Below are 16555 nucleotides of genomic sequence, written 5' to 3'. Positions count from 1 at the left end.
TGTCACAAATCCATCCATTTCTTTTTTCTTCTTTCCCATTTTCTTAAAACTATAATTATTACCACTGTGAAGCATTCAACTAAACTGGCAGTGCACATTTATGTTTTGATTTTATATTCATCAATGGAAGAGAGCATTAACTCATTTTCATTTTTAGGGATTTTTGTTTAGATGGATGAGTGGGGCAGGTAGATGCGTCGCAGGCCGAGAGATTTTTTATTTTTATTTCAGCTGGAGGAGGGACCCGCAGGTAGATGCATTGCGGGCCACAAGTAGCCCACCAGAGTGTAACCTGTATAAACCTGTTCCCCTAAAACGCTCTAGTGGACGTTAAGATGTACATCAGGAAGAAATACAGCATTCAAAACAAATGTGGTATTTCCTTAAACCCACTGGGGAATAGTGTTGCAGGGGGGCGAGTTAATGGTTACACTGCAGTGTATCAGATACACTTGGAGGGCAGGTAGGATCCAGAGGGCGCTACTGAGGCCACAGGGCTGTTTTAAACTTCTGACATTGAAAAAGTCACCTGGATGGAATGCCTGAAACAGGAAATTATACAAAGTGAATCTAAACAACAGGTTGACATAACATTGATATTTCATGCCCATACAAACAGCTCTTTACTCGGCAATAACGCAGAGGGTAAAATTAAACCTGTAAGAGGATTTAACATCCACTGCAACAAGGAAACGCTCTTATTGTTCATTTGCAAACCGGCTCATTCCTGTGCAGTACCAGGTGCAATGGCAATTAAGAAGTGCAAACAAAGTCTAGGAGAGAGGAGCACATCAATAGCAGCCTAATCCCTTGTTCAAGGCAGATAACACTCAGGAGGATCACGAAGCCCTTGTTAACTTAATCATAACAAACACCTTATTCTTCAGCTTCCTTCATTAGCTTCAAATGGGAAAGAATAACGCTGAGCCACAGGCAGTGCATACCACTGCTGATTCGGGGAGAAGCCCATGGAGTGAGTATGGTGCTCCCTCCAAAGTCCTGCATCAATAACTGATGTCAAGGAAATACTTCACCTGGCCTCGAACCAACCAGCTGGGCCTAACTATATGAACTTCTGTTCTAAGGGTAATAATACAGTAGCTTTAGTGGGGGGAGGGTTTAGGTCGGCCAGGGTGTCTTCGGCTCGCCGCGCATCAGCGCCCCCTGTAGATTGGCCAGGTGCCTGTGGGCTTGCCTGTAAGCTGCCCAGAACTGCACTGTCCTCCAACACTGTAGCTGCACAGTGAGTCTGCAGTGTGAAAAGAAGCATGTATTCATCTTCGCTGCTGCTCTCAAGGTAACACAGGGGTGGTAGTGGTGATCTGAGCCTTAAAAAAAAAAAATAATTGGATATACCAAATTGGGAAAAAATAATAAAATAACTGGCCTCTATTAAATAAAAAAAAAAAAAAAAACATGAGTATGAGACCATTGTTTAATGGATGTTCTATATTCATCACATCAGTGGAATTCTGTATACTGATTTACAAACATTTTTAAGTATAGTACAGAACAGTGGTAGGCAGGGATGGATATAAGACTCCTATTACATAGCAGTTCTCACCATTCCAGGTTTTATTACAAGCCTGATTAGCCACGGTTTAACAAGCTCAGGTCCATTTGCTCTTCAGACAAACATGAGCTTTAGTTTATCCCTCAACTCATGATTAAAGATCTTAGAGCAAGTGACTATATTGAACATTTACTGTTTTGCCAGAAATAGAGGAAAATTAAACTCACTGTAGTCGTACAATAGATGGCGCTGGCTCTGATCACACTGCTGATCCTGTCTTTTAGTTACTCTAGATATAAAAACACAAGTCCTCGCATAAAATGCAGCTCTTTGATCAGCACAAATTGGCTAATGATGGTCACTGAGGGTCCCTGAACACTCTGTCCAGCTCACTATAGTGAGGATAAGTGACAGGCTGAGTGACAGGCTGAGTGGCAGGCTGAGTGACAGGCTGAGTGGCAGGCTGAGTGACAGGCTGAAATGGAGTCCTGCTTTTTCCTACGTGTACTTGAGCTGGAAACTGAGTGGAGACAGACAGAGAGCAGGAGACTTCCTTTTGATTTTTCATTATTGCCAATCCCTAAACTGTATCATCACAATAGGCTAAAAACAACAGAAGCAATCGTTTGACTTGCTTTGTGAGGATGAGGACTATATTACATAGCTCGCCACACTTAGCTGCGGAGTCACTGAATTCCTTTAAAGACCACTAGAGTAGGTTCTGGAATCAATTTGCTAAGAGGAACCGAAGAGTTATTGATGGGCCAAATATTGTTTGTAACTTCTCTTAAGTTATGTTCTTGTGCTTCTATTTCTCCTTCTAAATAACTAACCAACGACCTTGGCATTGTATTACAACTGGCCATTCATACATGTAAATGCGAAGACAGTTGGCTGAACTATTTACCCTCAGCAACCTCCACTAAAAGGTCATCAGTAAGTTGCATCACAACTTGACGAGATGCAGCATTTGTCTTCAGATAGACAGAAAGCTCTGAAGTGTGAAACACATTCAAATGTATGTACTAGCAAAGAAGCATTACTACCAGTGGACGGACAGAGAACAAGCAAGTCATCATCATTCACCCCCTACTGCTGTACCTTCAAAATGAGAGGAACCGGAAACAAGCGTGCTCTTGATAGCACATGCACACAGCTGTCTTTGAATACCTTGATTCTGCAGCAGCCTGGGCTACCCTTCTATGTACAAACTTAAATGTGACCTATGGAGACAGGCAGACAAGCAGGATGCCCTTATATACGGATAAACGTATTACAAAACGGATATTTTCGTTACAACGAGACAAGGTACGCCATACATACTGAGGGACGAGCGGCCACGATGATAAACACCCACAGCGGGATATAAATAAATAAATAAAGTGTGGCACAGGTATTGCCCGAGTCAAGCGAACATGAACGTTACCGCTATATGTACCTGTTAAATGCACAGTATATTCTTACTAGCTACTGCCGCTGATCTCCACACCTCGCAATATCTCTAAACTGCCTGCAGCTAATGCTGAACATTCGCCCTGACTGGGAAGGTCAGTATAGCTAACATCTATGCAAGTAAATCGTAAACATTTATGATTGGATCATTTTACTGCGAGTTAGTCTATTGTGCTCGCCAATTGGCTAGTGGACTGTCTGTTGTATGAGAGAGGCGGCGGGCGGTGCTTCTTGTTTTGTACCCACAATCCGCCGCTGCAGTGACTGGAAACGACAAGAGGAAGATGGGCTTCTCTAGAGCAGTAGCGGGGGTTAACAGATTTCAAATGGCGATGCTAGCCATCTTCGCAGTCCTGACAGCAGGTAGGGATGACACGTCCACATCTACACGGGTAATTGTTTATAGATTAGTGGTCGGTTTGTCCAGCCAGCGAAAGGGACCGTGTATCTTTTTATGTTTGTCTTTTTGCTGTTGACAGTGTTAGTTGACACAGGTGTCAGATATTTAATCAGCTGGTCGGTGACCGCTGTGAACGGACATAAATGTGATAGAATTTAACCGAATAACACATTACCTTGTCTCTTTTTATAAACTATTTAATAATTGTTTATTTTTTAACTTATGTTCAATATTACTCTATCGGTAGCCTTGTATTGATTACATTATATGGTATATAGTCACCGTATGTTCACTCAAATCTAAAGCGTCTTTTGTAGTTTAATTTTTTCATCGCTTGTTGGATGTCTGACACTTCTAATATTACAGACCCTGTATTGGTATTGGTATCATGTGATGTATGGTTTTCATAAGCTTGCTTCATCACGGATCAAGTCAAATTAATGCTTCTGCTTTTTCTTCTCTGAAGCAGTTGCGATGATACAGATTTTGAATAATTAAATACCAGACAGAAGGAAGCACAATGTTGTACTATAATTATTATTAGACAATGACTGTGAATCATTTGACCATATTCACTACATACCCAGTACGAAAAATCAGCTGCACCATCATTTTTGTGCCTTTTTTAAAATTTGTGCTTGCAAATGTGAGCAGGCAAAATCTGCATTTCTTGTCCTTTACACAAAGTCTCGGAGGAGCCAGAATTTTTAGGTTGTATTCACTTCAAGCTCGTTTTGCAACGTTAATATTTTGGCATCAGGAAGGCTCTGTGGAGCTGCATACTGTAAACTATGAACCAGCCTTTCCCAGTTTCACTATCCCAAAGCCTGTTTGGGCCTGATGTGTGTTGACTGGGTGCTATGCATTCTTGCCCTAAAACCAAGCTCTAACTCAAGACCCTGGGTACATCAGCCTATACTTGTCTTGTTTGCTACAGTAATGGGAATGTTTTTGAGAAGTAGTAGTTGGGATTAACGACAGTTTTACACTTTGACTGTAGACTGCATTTTCATTTCCTAATTTTACTTGCATCAAGCATGAAATGTTAGTGTGGAGACAAACGGGTGTTTTATGTTTGAATACACTTTCAAAAGTTAGAGCTATTTCGATAGTCTTTCATTTTGAATTAGCTGAAAAATGAGGATAATTCATACTAATATTATAATAAAATGATCTCTCTGGACTAAAGTAAATGCTTTGGCACCCCTACCAGATTGCCTGTTGAAGAAAGGAGAGAAACACACTTTTGTACAGTAGACTGTGTTTATTATCTTTGGTTAGCTTTGTGTAACATATTTAATACAGTCGCCTTTCATATCTCTTTAAATGAACAAAGAGGAAGATGGTCATTTTTTGCCACGGAATACATTTCAAGCAGTGTTTTAGTAGTGTTTCGATTCTGGCTGTGAAGTTCAAGGCAGTGTCCATCTTCAAGGACTGTGGCCTCAGCCCAGTGGCTTCTTCATATAGGCAGGTGGGCTTGTTTTCTGTCTGGAGGGACTGGTTCCTCTTCAGAGTAAACTGGTTTCAAGGGGAGTGTTTCTGTCTCCCAGGTCACAGAGTCCAGTGACCAGTTCTTGTCTCTATTGCTTGAAGTAGTTTTTAGCAGGTTAATTCAGTCTTACATTAGGTACATGGGTGTTTAAACAAAACAAACATATATTATAGCAAACATGGATTTTGATTTTAAAAAGTGATATCAGGTATTATACACGTGACAGGCTTTGACGTCTTTTTGCTTTTGTTAACCTACAAGATATCCAAAAAAGAAAAAAACATGTTTGCTAGAACTGCGCTTCTCTCAAAACTAATCACGTGATGTCTAATTATGGAATTATTTCATATATTAATCCCTGTGAACTCCACTGCATGTAAGGTAGACCTGGTGATTTCAGTTTGACAACATAGTGCTTAGTGCTTCTTTCCATGCTAACTTTTTTTGTTTAAATATAAAAAGACAAACAATTGCTTTGTTATCATGAAATTGGTGCCTGGAAACGGTTACCTAATATGTTCTGCTTTTAAAAGCAGTTTGATAAAAGTTATGAGTGAGTGTCACATTGTCTTTCTTGTGTTTCTGACTTTAGTGTTTGGTGGATACATAGCAGCAGCATCCAAATGATGTATTTTTACCTTAGTTTACAGTACAGCACTGTAAGTCCTATTTGTTGTAGTTTTCTAGGGAGGGATTTGAGTTTTATACACTGTGCATGCTATTCAGTATATCTGTATTTACTTGCTGTTACAGTGGTGTTGGATTCCAAAGTGCTTGCTTGAGAAAGGAGGTTCTTGGTTTAGTGGGTGGAAGGCTGTTGTATGTCATGGGTACCTTCTTATATCAGTAAGATATGTTGCATCTAGACGGATTGACTGCACTATACATACATTCCAGTGTATAATGGGCAAAACAAGAGTAACTAACTATTTGTTCCAGGTGCGTTTGGGGACAGCTTCACCGTGCTTCGAGCACCTGGGTATGTCACCTTCAAGGAAGGACAGTGGCCCATCTCTGGGGAGCGGATCCCTGACCTGGTGGCCTTAACCTTGGGCTTCTCTGTGAAAGAGGTACACGCCACATGCATGCTACCAGCATACCAGATTCCTTCACTAAACTTTAACTAGACCAAATCCAAAGCAGTGTATTCTGATTCAAAATGGATTTCACTGCTCCCCTTATCTTTTAGTGGAATGTTTCCTTGTTCAAGATACTGTTGCCATTTCACTTCTCCCTTTATGATTGAATGCTACCCTGCCCATGACGTCTCCGTATCTATGCTAAAAGCCTAACCTGGAAGCAGCTGATACATGATTTGTATGGCATTTCCTGATGACTTTGGGTTCAAGCTGCACCACTGAAGTGACTTTAATTGTCATTTTTTTTGTAAGGAATTTCCTGACTTCAAGCTTAAACCAGAACTATTTTCTGAACATTTTTTTGTAATGAATGTTTATACTTGATGTAAGAACTGGAATGTAAATGTGTCTGTAACGCAATGTGTGATTTGACTAGGACTTGGCCTGGCCTGGCCTGCGGGTTGGAAGTCTGTTTCATCGCCCTCGTGCGAGTGCTCTCGTTGTAGTGAGGGGCGTGGATCAGCTGCCTCTGCCAAAGAGTGGAACTTCATATCCTGTTGAGAATGTAAGTACACAGTACACGCCAGGGCAGCAAAACTCGCACAGCTACCATATGCAAAGTTTGTCGCAAGATATTAAAAACTGGTAATTATATGAACTATTATATTTTAAAGGGAAATCAGTATTGCACCCGTGGTTCATGCGTCACAAACAGAAATACAAAGATCAATTTCAGACATAGTTACCGCTTGTAAAAGTTTAATACAGTATGTCACAGTAAAGCATAACATGTTGAGCACAGCTGCAGCACAGACATAGTACATTACAGAAAAAGTATATTTGTTGTAAAGTCATGGTTAATGCATAGTTTAAGCAAAATGGGAAAACAGGATAAGCTGTTCAAACAAGCAATGGTGTGTAGCAATATGTAATACAGTTAATTGTATGATTGTAGTGGGGTGCAGAGATCATTTTAAAGCACGACCTTGAAACAGGACAGTCAGAAATTAAGGTTCACTCCTGGCCTATAAAGTTAAAATCGTATGCAAAAGTGGATCTTTCTTACCTTGAAGGAAGATTAGTGTTGCCACGACATGATCATGCTCAATAGTGATGGCTTTTTTTTTTTTTTTTTTTTAAATGTCTCTTCGCTAAGGGGAAGCCCATATAATTGCAGCACTTTGTGGGAATTAATTAATGTGTTGTTTTCAGGCGGTTCCCTTTACCCTGGACAGTGTTGCTAATACTATCCACTCTCTGTTCCCGGAAGACTATCCTATCATTTTGCAGCTGGCTCCGACTGAAGAGGTACAATTTGAAATCTGACATTTATTTTCCAAAACCCCTCTGTATACCAAACAAAAATCAAATAAGTTAGACCTTTGAACTTCCCAGATTGTATTTTAGACTCCAAGTGCATCAAAAGCCAATGTGAGTAGAACTTCAAACTAAAGCTCAGGACTTGCCTGTCTCTATATCTTTTGCTTTGAACATTTAGGAGAATATGAGGAGGGGGTACATATAAATATATGAATGTGTTTAATAAGCTGTGGAACAATATTAATTTGGCTTGACTTCATGCATTGTCCATGATATGTTAATCATAAAAATTAGATATTCCTCCAGCTTTGCTCTAGTTTATTTGAAAAATGTTAACTGAAATTGGGCCCTTTGTGTTGGTAACGAGGGTGGGGGATAGAAGTGTCAGAAAAGCTACGTTCTCAGCAGGTATGAGAAGCAAGCTATGTTTCTGTATGTCCGGTTTCTCTCTGACCTGGTGACCTTGATGTTAAGCTTTCCCCTCCTTTGTGCAGGGGGTGTACATGGGGGGCAAGGCGAACGCCGTGTTTGAAGAGCTGCCCGTGACGCTGCGTCAGATCCGCGGCAGGCTGTCGCAGAACAACTCTGTCCTTGACGTCCTGCCCCCAAACTCCTTGAACAGAAACAGTGAAGTAAGCAGCCAGGGGAAGAGCAGGTTCTTTGGCAGTGTCTCCTGAGAGGCGTGACAGACACGCAGCTTCTACAGACCACCAGCAAACTAGTGCTGGCAAGGCTTCTGGTCATATTTGTGTGCTTTAAGTTTCAGTTCAGTGCTTCGTCACAGACAGTAAGGGGCCTGTTTTCAAAGCTTTTTAATGCAAAGTGTCCTCTGCATCTTTATGGGAAGTGTAAGACACGGCCAATCAATAGTTACAAAACTATTGATAAAAATAAAAAGTCAACAGCTGTTAAGTACACTATACTAAGTGGTTTTTTTATTAATATGGTACAATCTGCATGTTTTTAGTATCCTATCAGAAGAAATGGTGTAATGTACTTTGGATTAAGACTTTGAGAATCAGCCCCTTAGTGCTGCAAAGGTAGAGCTGCTACATTCTGAGAATACGTTACAGGAAGAGTCTTGGATGCTTCCTGATTTGAAAATGATGCTTGTTCTAGAAATCTCAAACAGTTAGAGCTGTGGGTGAGTCTTTAGTAAAGGTTTTGAACTGAGGACCAGAAATATCTCCTAGGGTGTAGAGTTAGAACATGAAAACATGATTTCAGAGCTTTAAGCCACATCCAGCATTACCTATCCCTTACCTGGGCAACATTAAATAAAATAAAAAAAAATGTAAATACATAAATCCACATGATGTAATGTGTTTGACCTGCTTGAAAATATATATTTTTCTGTCTTAATTCAGGTGGTTCAGCTGTTCTTCTCTGAGCTGCAAGTCCTACAGGATATCATTGCTTTGGTAAGAGTCGGACTGGTATCACCTTTCATATATTTATCGAACATCCTGATCATCAATTGCCTCCTGTCATGAGATCTATGAAATGTGCACAAAGCAGCTGAATGTTTAAAGGTGCTTTCTCCTCTCTCTCTGTCTCTGTCTGTGTGTAGCTGTCCCAACATAAGCACCTGACGAGTGAGCACTCCCCAGACCTGTACTCCCTGGAGCTGTCCAGCCTGGAGGCGATGGAGAAGAGCTATGGACAAGACTCCATGCAGTTCAAGGAAGCCACGCAGATCCTGGCCAGCATGCTGCAGAAGGTAAAGGGAGAGTTGGGCTGGCTCATACCCTCACTACTTGTGAGACATGCAAGTCTTAAGAGTCTGCAGTCATCTTTATTATCTCCTGCATTTTTTGGTCTTACGTACATCAAGAGAACTGCTTATTCAAATGTGATTAAGTTGGTTAAGAGACTATTTAGCACAATTTATTGAGAGTGTTGAAATCTGGGGATAAAAGGAGGCTCCTGTTTGTCTTATGACCTATGATCTCAAGAGCTCTTCCCTGTTTCTTTGGCCTTGTAATTCATTTTAAGTTCAAACAGTTTAAAATGAGATTTGCTCGATTGTATGCGTGGAGCGTCTCTAGTACGATGAGGTTGACTGATCTGTTCCTTTACCCTGCTGTCTGTGCTGCAGTTTGCTGATGACATGTTCAGTATCTACAACAGCAGTGCTGTGGTGGAGCTGGTGACGGTGAAGAAGTTTGATACTCCTCTCGTGAGGAAGGTTCGCTCCATCCTGGAGTCCAAGCAGATTGTGAGTACACTTTTGCAGTTTTTGATAGTCCAACAGACGTGGGTTCTTTTTTTTTTGTTTGTTTTATGATTATTTGTCAGCGATTTTTGCATTGTACCTAGTGAATGACCGCATTCACGCGCAGAGTTGATAATGAGTCCATGAGACAATAAAAGAAGCTTCTAGGACTAAAGGGTTCTGAATCACACCTAGATCTAAATGTGGTTGTCTAGGATACGTCAACCAACAAAAGCAATAACATAGCTTTAACATTTCAGAGCAACCCAGGAAGCGCATACAACCTGGCCTACAAGTACAACTTCAACTACGCTGTGGTCTTCAACATCATTCTGTGGATGATGATCGTCCTGGTTCTGGCTGTGATCGTGATCTCCTACAACCTTTGGAACATGGACCCAGGCTACGACAGCATCATCTACAGGATGACCAACCAGAAGATCCGTGTGGATTAGTCATCTCTCCTACTCGTCATCTGTCGTTCAAACACACACGGAGTCTCAGTTTTAAGGAGTGGCCTTTTGTTTCCAATACAGGTGTCTTGTAATAGTATTGTATATTCCCCTGAAAAAGAATTTGTTTCCATTGAAGTGAATATACTGCCCCCTTCTACAAAGACAGATTTTCTCTGGATACATGGTGAGATACATTTAATAAGATGTAGAAGTCTGGCCCTGGGGGGTGAGGTGTTGTGCAGTACTGCAGTTCAGTTGTCTGGTCTTTGTGTAGTCATCCTATATCAATGGTTTTTCAAGTTGGAGATGAGAAGATTTGTATTTTGTTGAGCTTTGTTTTTGCCTGTAACTTCTTGCACTGCCGATCTTTATAGTGTCATGTGAGATTTCCCTAAAGCATACAGTATGTGAAGTGAGAGCTACAGTAAAAACTTTCATATCACATTTAATTGGTACCAGGGGTCCATCGGCTATGTAGAAAGAAGGTATCTCGGAGGGAGCTGTTATATTACATAGTAGTTGCTTTATTAATCTCGGGGCATCATAAATTAACTGTCAGGTACACCTGTGTGTCTAAAAAGCACCAAAGTACAGTATTTTACTTGCGTTAAAGAAAATCTGTGAACTATTTCAAAACAGAGCACTGTAATACAACATTTGGCAGTTATAAAACAGCATTCCAAAAACAGTTCTTACTGTGCTTTCTCTGTCTATGCCAAAGTAACCTGACTTTGTGTATTTTTGCACTGTGTGTTAACCTAAGACAGAAACAAGAAGAAAGAGCGCACACAAACACTAACTAGCTTTGAACGTCAAGGAAAAGATCTTGTTTCAGCTTTAACGGTACAGTGATTACTCCCTTGTTTTCTTTTATTTCTCGTGGTTAAACATGAAGTGACAGCATTTAAAAAGTGAAACTGATTTCCCAAATGCACCTTTTTTATTTTTAAATTTGCAACAGAGTCCACTCTGTCCTGCTAACAGCTGACTTTACTGTTTTCATACTCACAATAAAACATGCATTGATCAGTTTCCATCTGTACCGTTGAGTTGGTAGCAGCATGTGTGAATTGGTGAATAGAGGATATTGTATCTTCCAGGATGGGACATGGCAGGCTCTACTGTAGTCTGTATGCAGATCACAATTTAGTATTTCCCTCAGTTCCACAGTGCATTACATAAACTCCTATATAGCGAGTCTAATTTAAAATGATTACTTATTTGTTGAAACTCGGTTTAAATGAAAAGATTAATTTAAGAGTGCTTGTCAATTTGTTATAAATGATCATTAAAGTAGTCCATTTAAGTTAGGGCTTTATTACTAAATAAAAAGGTCCCACCTAAAGTGCTGATTGGGTGTCATTCCTCCTGGAGCTTCTCCTGAAACCTGTGAAGAATGGTTTTTGTTTTAGATGGTTTTCCTGAAGATTAGGTGTTTTTTTTTTTTGTCTTGACACTGAACTACTTACTATTGATGCAGTATGACCATTACTTTGTAAGGTTTTTATTCAAATTAGTGAAAATTGTCTCCAATGTTGTAAATGTTTGTCTAGGAACAATGTGTACCGATACAATGTAATTTAACAAATGAAGGTGTGAAAGCTCTGTATATATTGAACAGAATATAGAATAGTCAAAAGGCTGGTCTGGTCTTAATGTTGTCTTCTCTTAATGCTCTGTTTTGATAACCCATTCTGACACTATGGCAGTGTGTTTTGTCAAATTGAGTTCTGTTTCGCCAGTCAAAGTTTTGCAATTGGGTATAAAATGTGGGTGATTTAAACTATGCAGCCCAAGCTCAAACCTTGATCCTGAAAACTGGACCGTGTCGATTGCATTGCTGCAGACTCATTGGCTTTCCACATCCTTTTACAAACAGGACCAATTGGAAGATCAGCTGTAAGGAAAACATTACATATACACTGCTGCCACTAGGATATGTGTGAAAACATTCTGTGAACTTCAGTGTAAAATACATCCAATAAATAATCGTCCAGTAACGTTTTTGAATGTGTATATGTTCTTTTTATATTGTCTTTCCTTGCTTGTTATTCAGGATATAGTGGAGGCCTATTTATATACTTGAAGTATGTTCCACTAGGTTACTCCACGTACTGTAAACTTTGTCATAGTGACATTTTTATGACATTGACTCGTATCGAATTTCACCCATAATATAAAATAATCTATATGATGACACTGCTGGATTAGTTCAGAAAAACAATGTTTAATATTGCTCTGGCAGCCACTAGCTATATTTGAGAAAAGAAAATCAAATTAAACTTAAGGTTTCTTACATCGCCAGTTGCTTTATGAATATGTAAGAGATATGCAAAAGTATTTAGATATGTTGCTTTTTTCTACTCTGCATTTATGAGCATCAACAATTTACTCAAAGCCTCCAGTAGTGTTTTCTACTACTATAACAACCTTGACTTGCATAAAGAAGGAAAAACACTGAATGACGTAGCTCACATCACTTGATTTTCAAGGTGTGGTATCCAAAGCATAATCAACAAGTACAGAAAAACATCACCTGTAATTGACAAACCCAGGACTGGAAGACCCAGTACTCAAAGATAATAGCCTTAAGGAATAGAAAGAAGACAAGCGTTGAATTAACAGGACTGGCAGAAGGCACAGGTGTCGTTGTCCATCCATCAACAGTCCAAAACGCCTTTGACCATTGTTCCATAGTCCAGTTTCTGTGTTGTGCATATTTTAGCCTTGTAGTCTTGTTCCGCTTCCTTAACAGAGGTATTCTTACTGCAACATATCCTTTAAGTCCTGATTTCAAGAGTGACCTTTGTACTGTTGATTTGATGGACAAATACAGAAACATACTATATAATGTTTTCTCAACCACTAGAAGTGGTTGAAAATACAAGAACGCTCAATGTAAAACCCAACAGCTTGGAAAGGTGTGTAATTGATAAATGATACGGTAATTACAATTACAGGTGTGCCAAGATTCAATTAATTACAAATGACACAATTAAGTTGACATTTTAAAAATAAGTCCCTTCCATAGGTATCCAGAGAATGTCTATTTATGAACTTTGTCAGTGTTGTTTTCATGGTTTCACACCTCAAATAAGGAACCTGCAGCAACATTCTTTACACCATTTCAAATACATTTTCATGGTGCTAAAGGATTTGTCCTAATTATTATTTTTCTCTCCTTTTGTGTTGAAATTGGGAAACTAACACTTCTCCTATCAATGTATTTCACAACTTACAGAACAAGTTAATTCTGGTTCTACTTCAAGTGAAAAGTTTAATATAAGGCCAGCTGCAGAACACTAAAACCCATGCACCATAAATCTCATCCACACTAAAGGCGAAAAGCAGCCAGTACATTTTACAAACTGGAACTCCCAGTTTGCCTGATTCAGGTATCATCATAACTTTATTAACCGTCTCTGTTCACATCAACATTTCAAAATATAAGACTCAATAATTCCGTTATATAACGTTCAATAAAACATTTGGTTTTTTTTTTTTTTTTTTTTAAATCACCAGAAGCATTTAGAATCGCATGTGCAATAGTTTTGTTTTAAATGGCTTTTAAAGGCTTTAAAATTGTCTTCCTTAACTAACTTTGTTTTGTCTTCGTCTAACTGTTTACTTGTTATCGCTGTTAGACGGCTGACACGATCCGGAGCTGTCGCCAGGGGCCAGCACAAAACCGGACAACACTGCACTGTGAATGAAGATTAATTGTATTTGTACCACGAGCACTACAGCACGCATATCGGACTAGTGACTGTGTTTGTACATTGTGGGTGTTTTACAGCATGTTATTATTTGCAGGACTGCAACCCTTTAACTACTGTGCAATACACATTGCTGTGTATTGCCAAATCATTATTCTTTATCAAACCATCTGGATTACAAATTAATAAACAAACCATTTCACCCCTACTTTGTTGTCTTTGTTGTCTGTTTGTTTCAACTGATTACTGCACCTGCTCTCCATCTGCATATCACTTACCATGTTGCCACATAGTCTTACACTAAATGCTCTCCGGGAATTACCTTGTCCAGCACTTGTCTTTTCACAATCTTATCAAAGTGCTTGCCTTGATATATACACCTGTAGCAAACATGACAAAGGAGAAGGCGTTTGAACATTTTCAAGGCCCTTCTAAAAACAATAATTATCTTTTTGCTGTGCTAAACTTATACAGCATTTCTCAATCATATATTTCTAGAACAAATGCACTGTTATTTGTCTCTCTGCTTCTAGCATATTGATGCAAACCTGATTTATATATAGATACTATCTATATATATATATAGATATATATATATATATATATATATATATATATATATATATATACGGTAGCTGTGATTATCCTAAAACCTCTAAAAAAACCAAACTTAATATAAAAGACAAACTTAATATAAAACTCTATATCCTGCCACCCAGCACCATATTCTTACTCACTGGCCCTGGAATGAACAAATAAACAGATTGATTGTTATTGCCCACCCACCGTTATTGTATTTTCCAATGATCCCAACGAGAGGTTGACACAAGTCTGTGACCACATTCAGACAACACGAGTTTGCTGTCTCAACAGAATTATATATCAACAAATATTTTCAAAAAGGTTCCAAAAAAAGTGTAGGAACGTTGTTCCGGTGCGTTCTGCCAGGACTAGAGCGCTGGTTACAATGACCTAACCATGAACTAATCTGATTTGTAGGATGAGACCAAGCTAGTCAAAGTCAAGCTAGTTAAAATGCTTTGATGCATGCTTTAGTCAACTGTATTTTATCTCTAATACAGGGATGGGAATAAGACTCCTATTGCATAGCAGCGTCACCCATTCCAGGTTTTAATACAAGCTTGATTAGCCAAAATGTGTAAGTAATAAGCTCAGGTGTGTTTCACAGTAAAACCAGGAATGGAGCTTCTATCTGGAGACGTAGCTCCAACAGACTCTCCCTCAGTACTTCAGCCTCCACCTGGCTGATCTGTGTGGGGTCCAACATCTCATAGTCCAGCCCATCAGTACTGTCCACTCCTGGGACCTGAACAGACCAGTCCACTGACAGCATCTGCACAACAGAGACAAGCTAGTGAGGTTAAGCTGATCAACCATTAGCAGGAATCTTTTAACGTGATAATGAAACTTAATGTTTTGACAAAGTGTGAATGGCCCTCATTACAGCACGTCACACAGGCAAGGAAAAGACTTTCAATTTATTATTTCATTGCCATTGTACTGTACTTTGTTTTTAAATGTTATTCACTTTTTTATGCTTTAAGAATCATAGAACATATATATATATAAAAACAAAAACATTATCATCATACAATAATACATACCGGGGCAAACCGAGGTAAGCTTTGCCACTTTTCATGACCTTTCCACACTGTCTCATCACTTCACTATATATATATATATATATATATATATATATAGAATCAATCGGTCCTGTCTGCAGCTGAAGATTTGAATCCTGAATGTAACTGTGTGAAACACAATCAATGGAGAAACCAGGCAAGCATGTTATTAAAGTTGTGTTTCCACCAAGTACATCCATTTTCTTTTGTTATTTATACTTGGTGTTCAGATACCTGTAACTAAAACTCATACCCTCCCTGGCAAACTCGCCAGAGCCAACCAGAGCAGTCATATTCACAAAGAGTTGAATGGAAGGGTCCACTTTTTCCACTCATGCATTAGAGGGAGCCATGGTGCTTAATAGTGCCAGCCACAGGTAGCATGGTAGGAATAATTAATTTATTTAATAAGTAAATTTTTTTGAATAAATTTAAAATAAAATTTTAAATGAAATTTTTAATAATTAATTAATTTATTCATGTTGTGTGCAGTATGTGTGTGTGTGTGTGTATATATATATATATATTCACACATACTGCACACAACATGAATAATGTATTCTAATATAGTTGTTCTAATCTCTGTTTTTTATTATGCAACAGATTCCTCTAAAATGCAGTTAAAACTGCATATAAAAGCCACAAGAGGCTACTTTTCAAAAACAGCTGCCTAACGATACAACCCGTAGGTATCAACATTATCTATCATTGGACTACAGTGACTCTTGTGTTTTCCTTAGCGTGCTCTTCGTGATTTACCTCTTGGACTTTGTGCTGGGTGAGGAAGCTGAAGTGGTCACAGAAGTTGATGAGGTTGAGCAGCAGCGCAACATCGCATTTCTCAGGATCCGGAACGTCTGCCTGTCCACGCAGCATGCAGGCCTGCAGAAAAGAAAAGAGCCTGCCCTCCGCCTGTGTGAGGCACCTGCTTGCGGGAAATGGGATCGATACATTATTATTATTATTATTATTTGCACATATCTGCATCACACAAGTAGTGTCCCAGAGGTTGTACAAGCGATCATAAACTAGTGTGCAGGGATTGTCAATCATTGCAGAATGCCAGCACAGGTTGTGTTGTATTAAAACAAAAAACACATTTTCTACAAGGCAATAATGGTACCATCTGTAATTACACTTTATATGTAATTGAAATATCTGTTGCAAACACAGTAAAAAGGAATGGGGACAGTAAATAATATTTGAGAATGTTAAGCTTTTTTTTTTTGTTTCAATTTGAAAATGGCTAGGTGTTGCATTAGCTTCA

At 39.1% G+C, this 16555-nt stretch overlaps 1 protein-coding gene across 1 annotated transcript; it reads left to right on the top strand.

Moving 5' to 3' along the window:
• Positions 1 to 3213: 3213 nt before the first annotated feature.
• Positions 3214 to 11933, top strand: LOC121327903 (renin receptor-like). Its single transcript, XM_041272228.1, has 9 exons — positions 3214 to 3328; positions 5800 to 5930; positions 6376 to 6504; positions 7152 to 7247; positions 7754 to 7891; positions 8627 to 8680; positions 8830 to 8979; positions 9358 to 9477; positions 9735 to 11933. Exons 1-9 carry the CDS (start codon positions 3250 to 3252, stop codon positions 9927 to 9929), a joined length of 1092 nt encoding a protein of 363 aa, XP_041128162.1. The 5' UTR covers positions 3214 to 3249; the 3' UTR covers positions 9930 to 11933.
• The last annotated feature ends 4622 nt before the right edge of the window (positions 11934 to 16555 follow it).

This window comes from Polyodon spathula, chromosome 15 (assembly GCF_017654505.1).
Source record: "Polyodon spathula isolate WHYD16114869_AA chromosome 15, ASM1765450v1, whole genome shotgun sequence".
Taxonomy (NCBI): Eukaryota; Metazoa; Chordata; class Actinopteri; order Acipenseriformes; family Polyodontidae; genus Polyodon; species Polyodon spathula.
Note: the sequence above shows the minus strand (reverse complement) of the source record. Positions and strands in the feature narration are given on the sequence as shown.

Bases quoted from the DNA above. Each gene is read 5' to 3' on its own strand.
- LOC121327903 (XM_041272228.1), top strand. From the start codon at position 3,250: ATGGGCTTCTCTAGAGCAGTAGCGGGGGTTAACAGATTTCAAATGGCG. The intron at 3,329-5,799 runs GTAGGGATGACA...TATTTGTTCCAG, and splicing joins CTTCGCAGTCCTGACAGCAG to GTGCGTTTGGGGACAGCTTC. The intron at 5,931-6,375 runs GTACACGCCACA...TGATTTGACTAG, and splicing joins TGGGCTTCTCTGTGAAAGAG to GACTTGGCCTGGCCTGGCCT.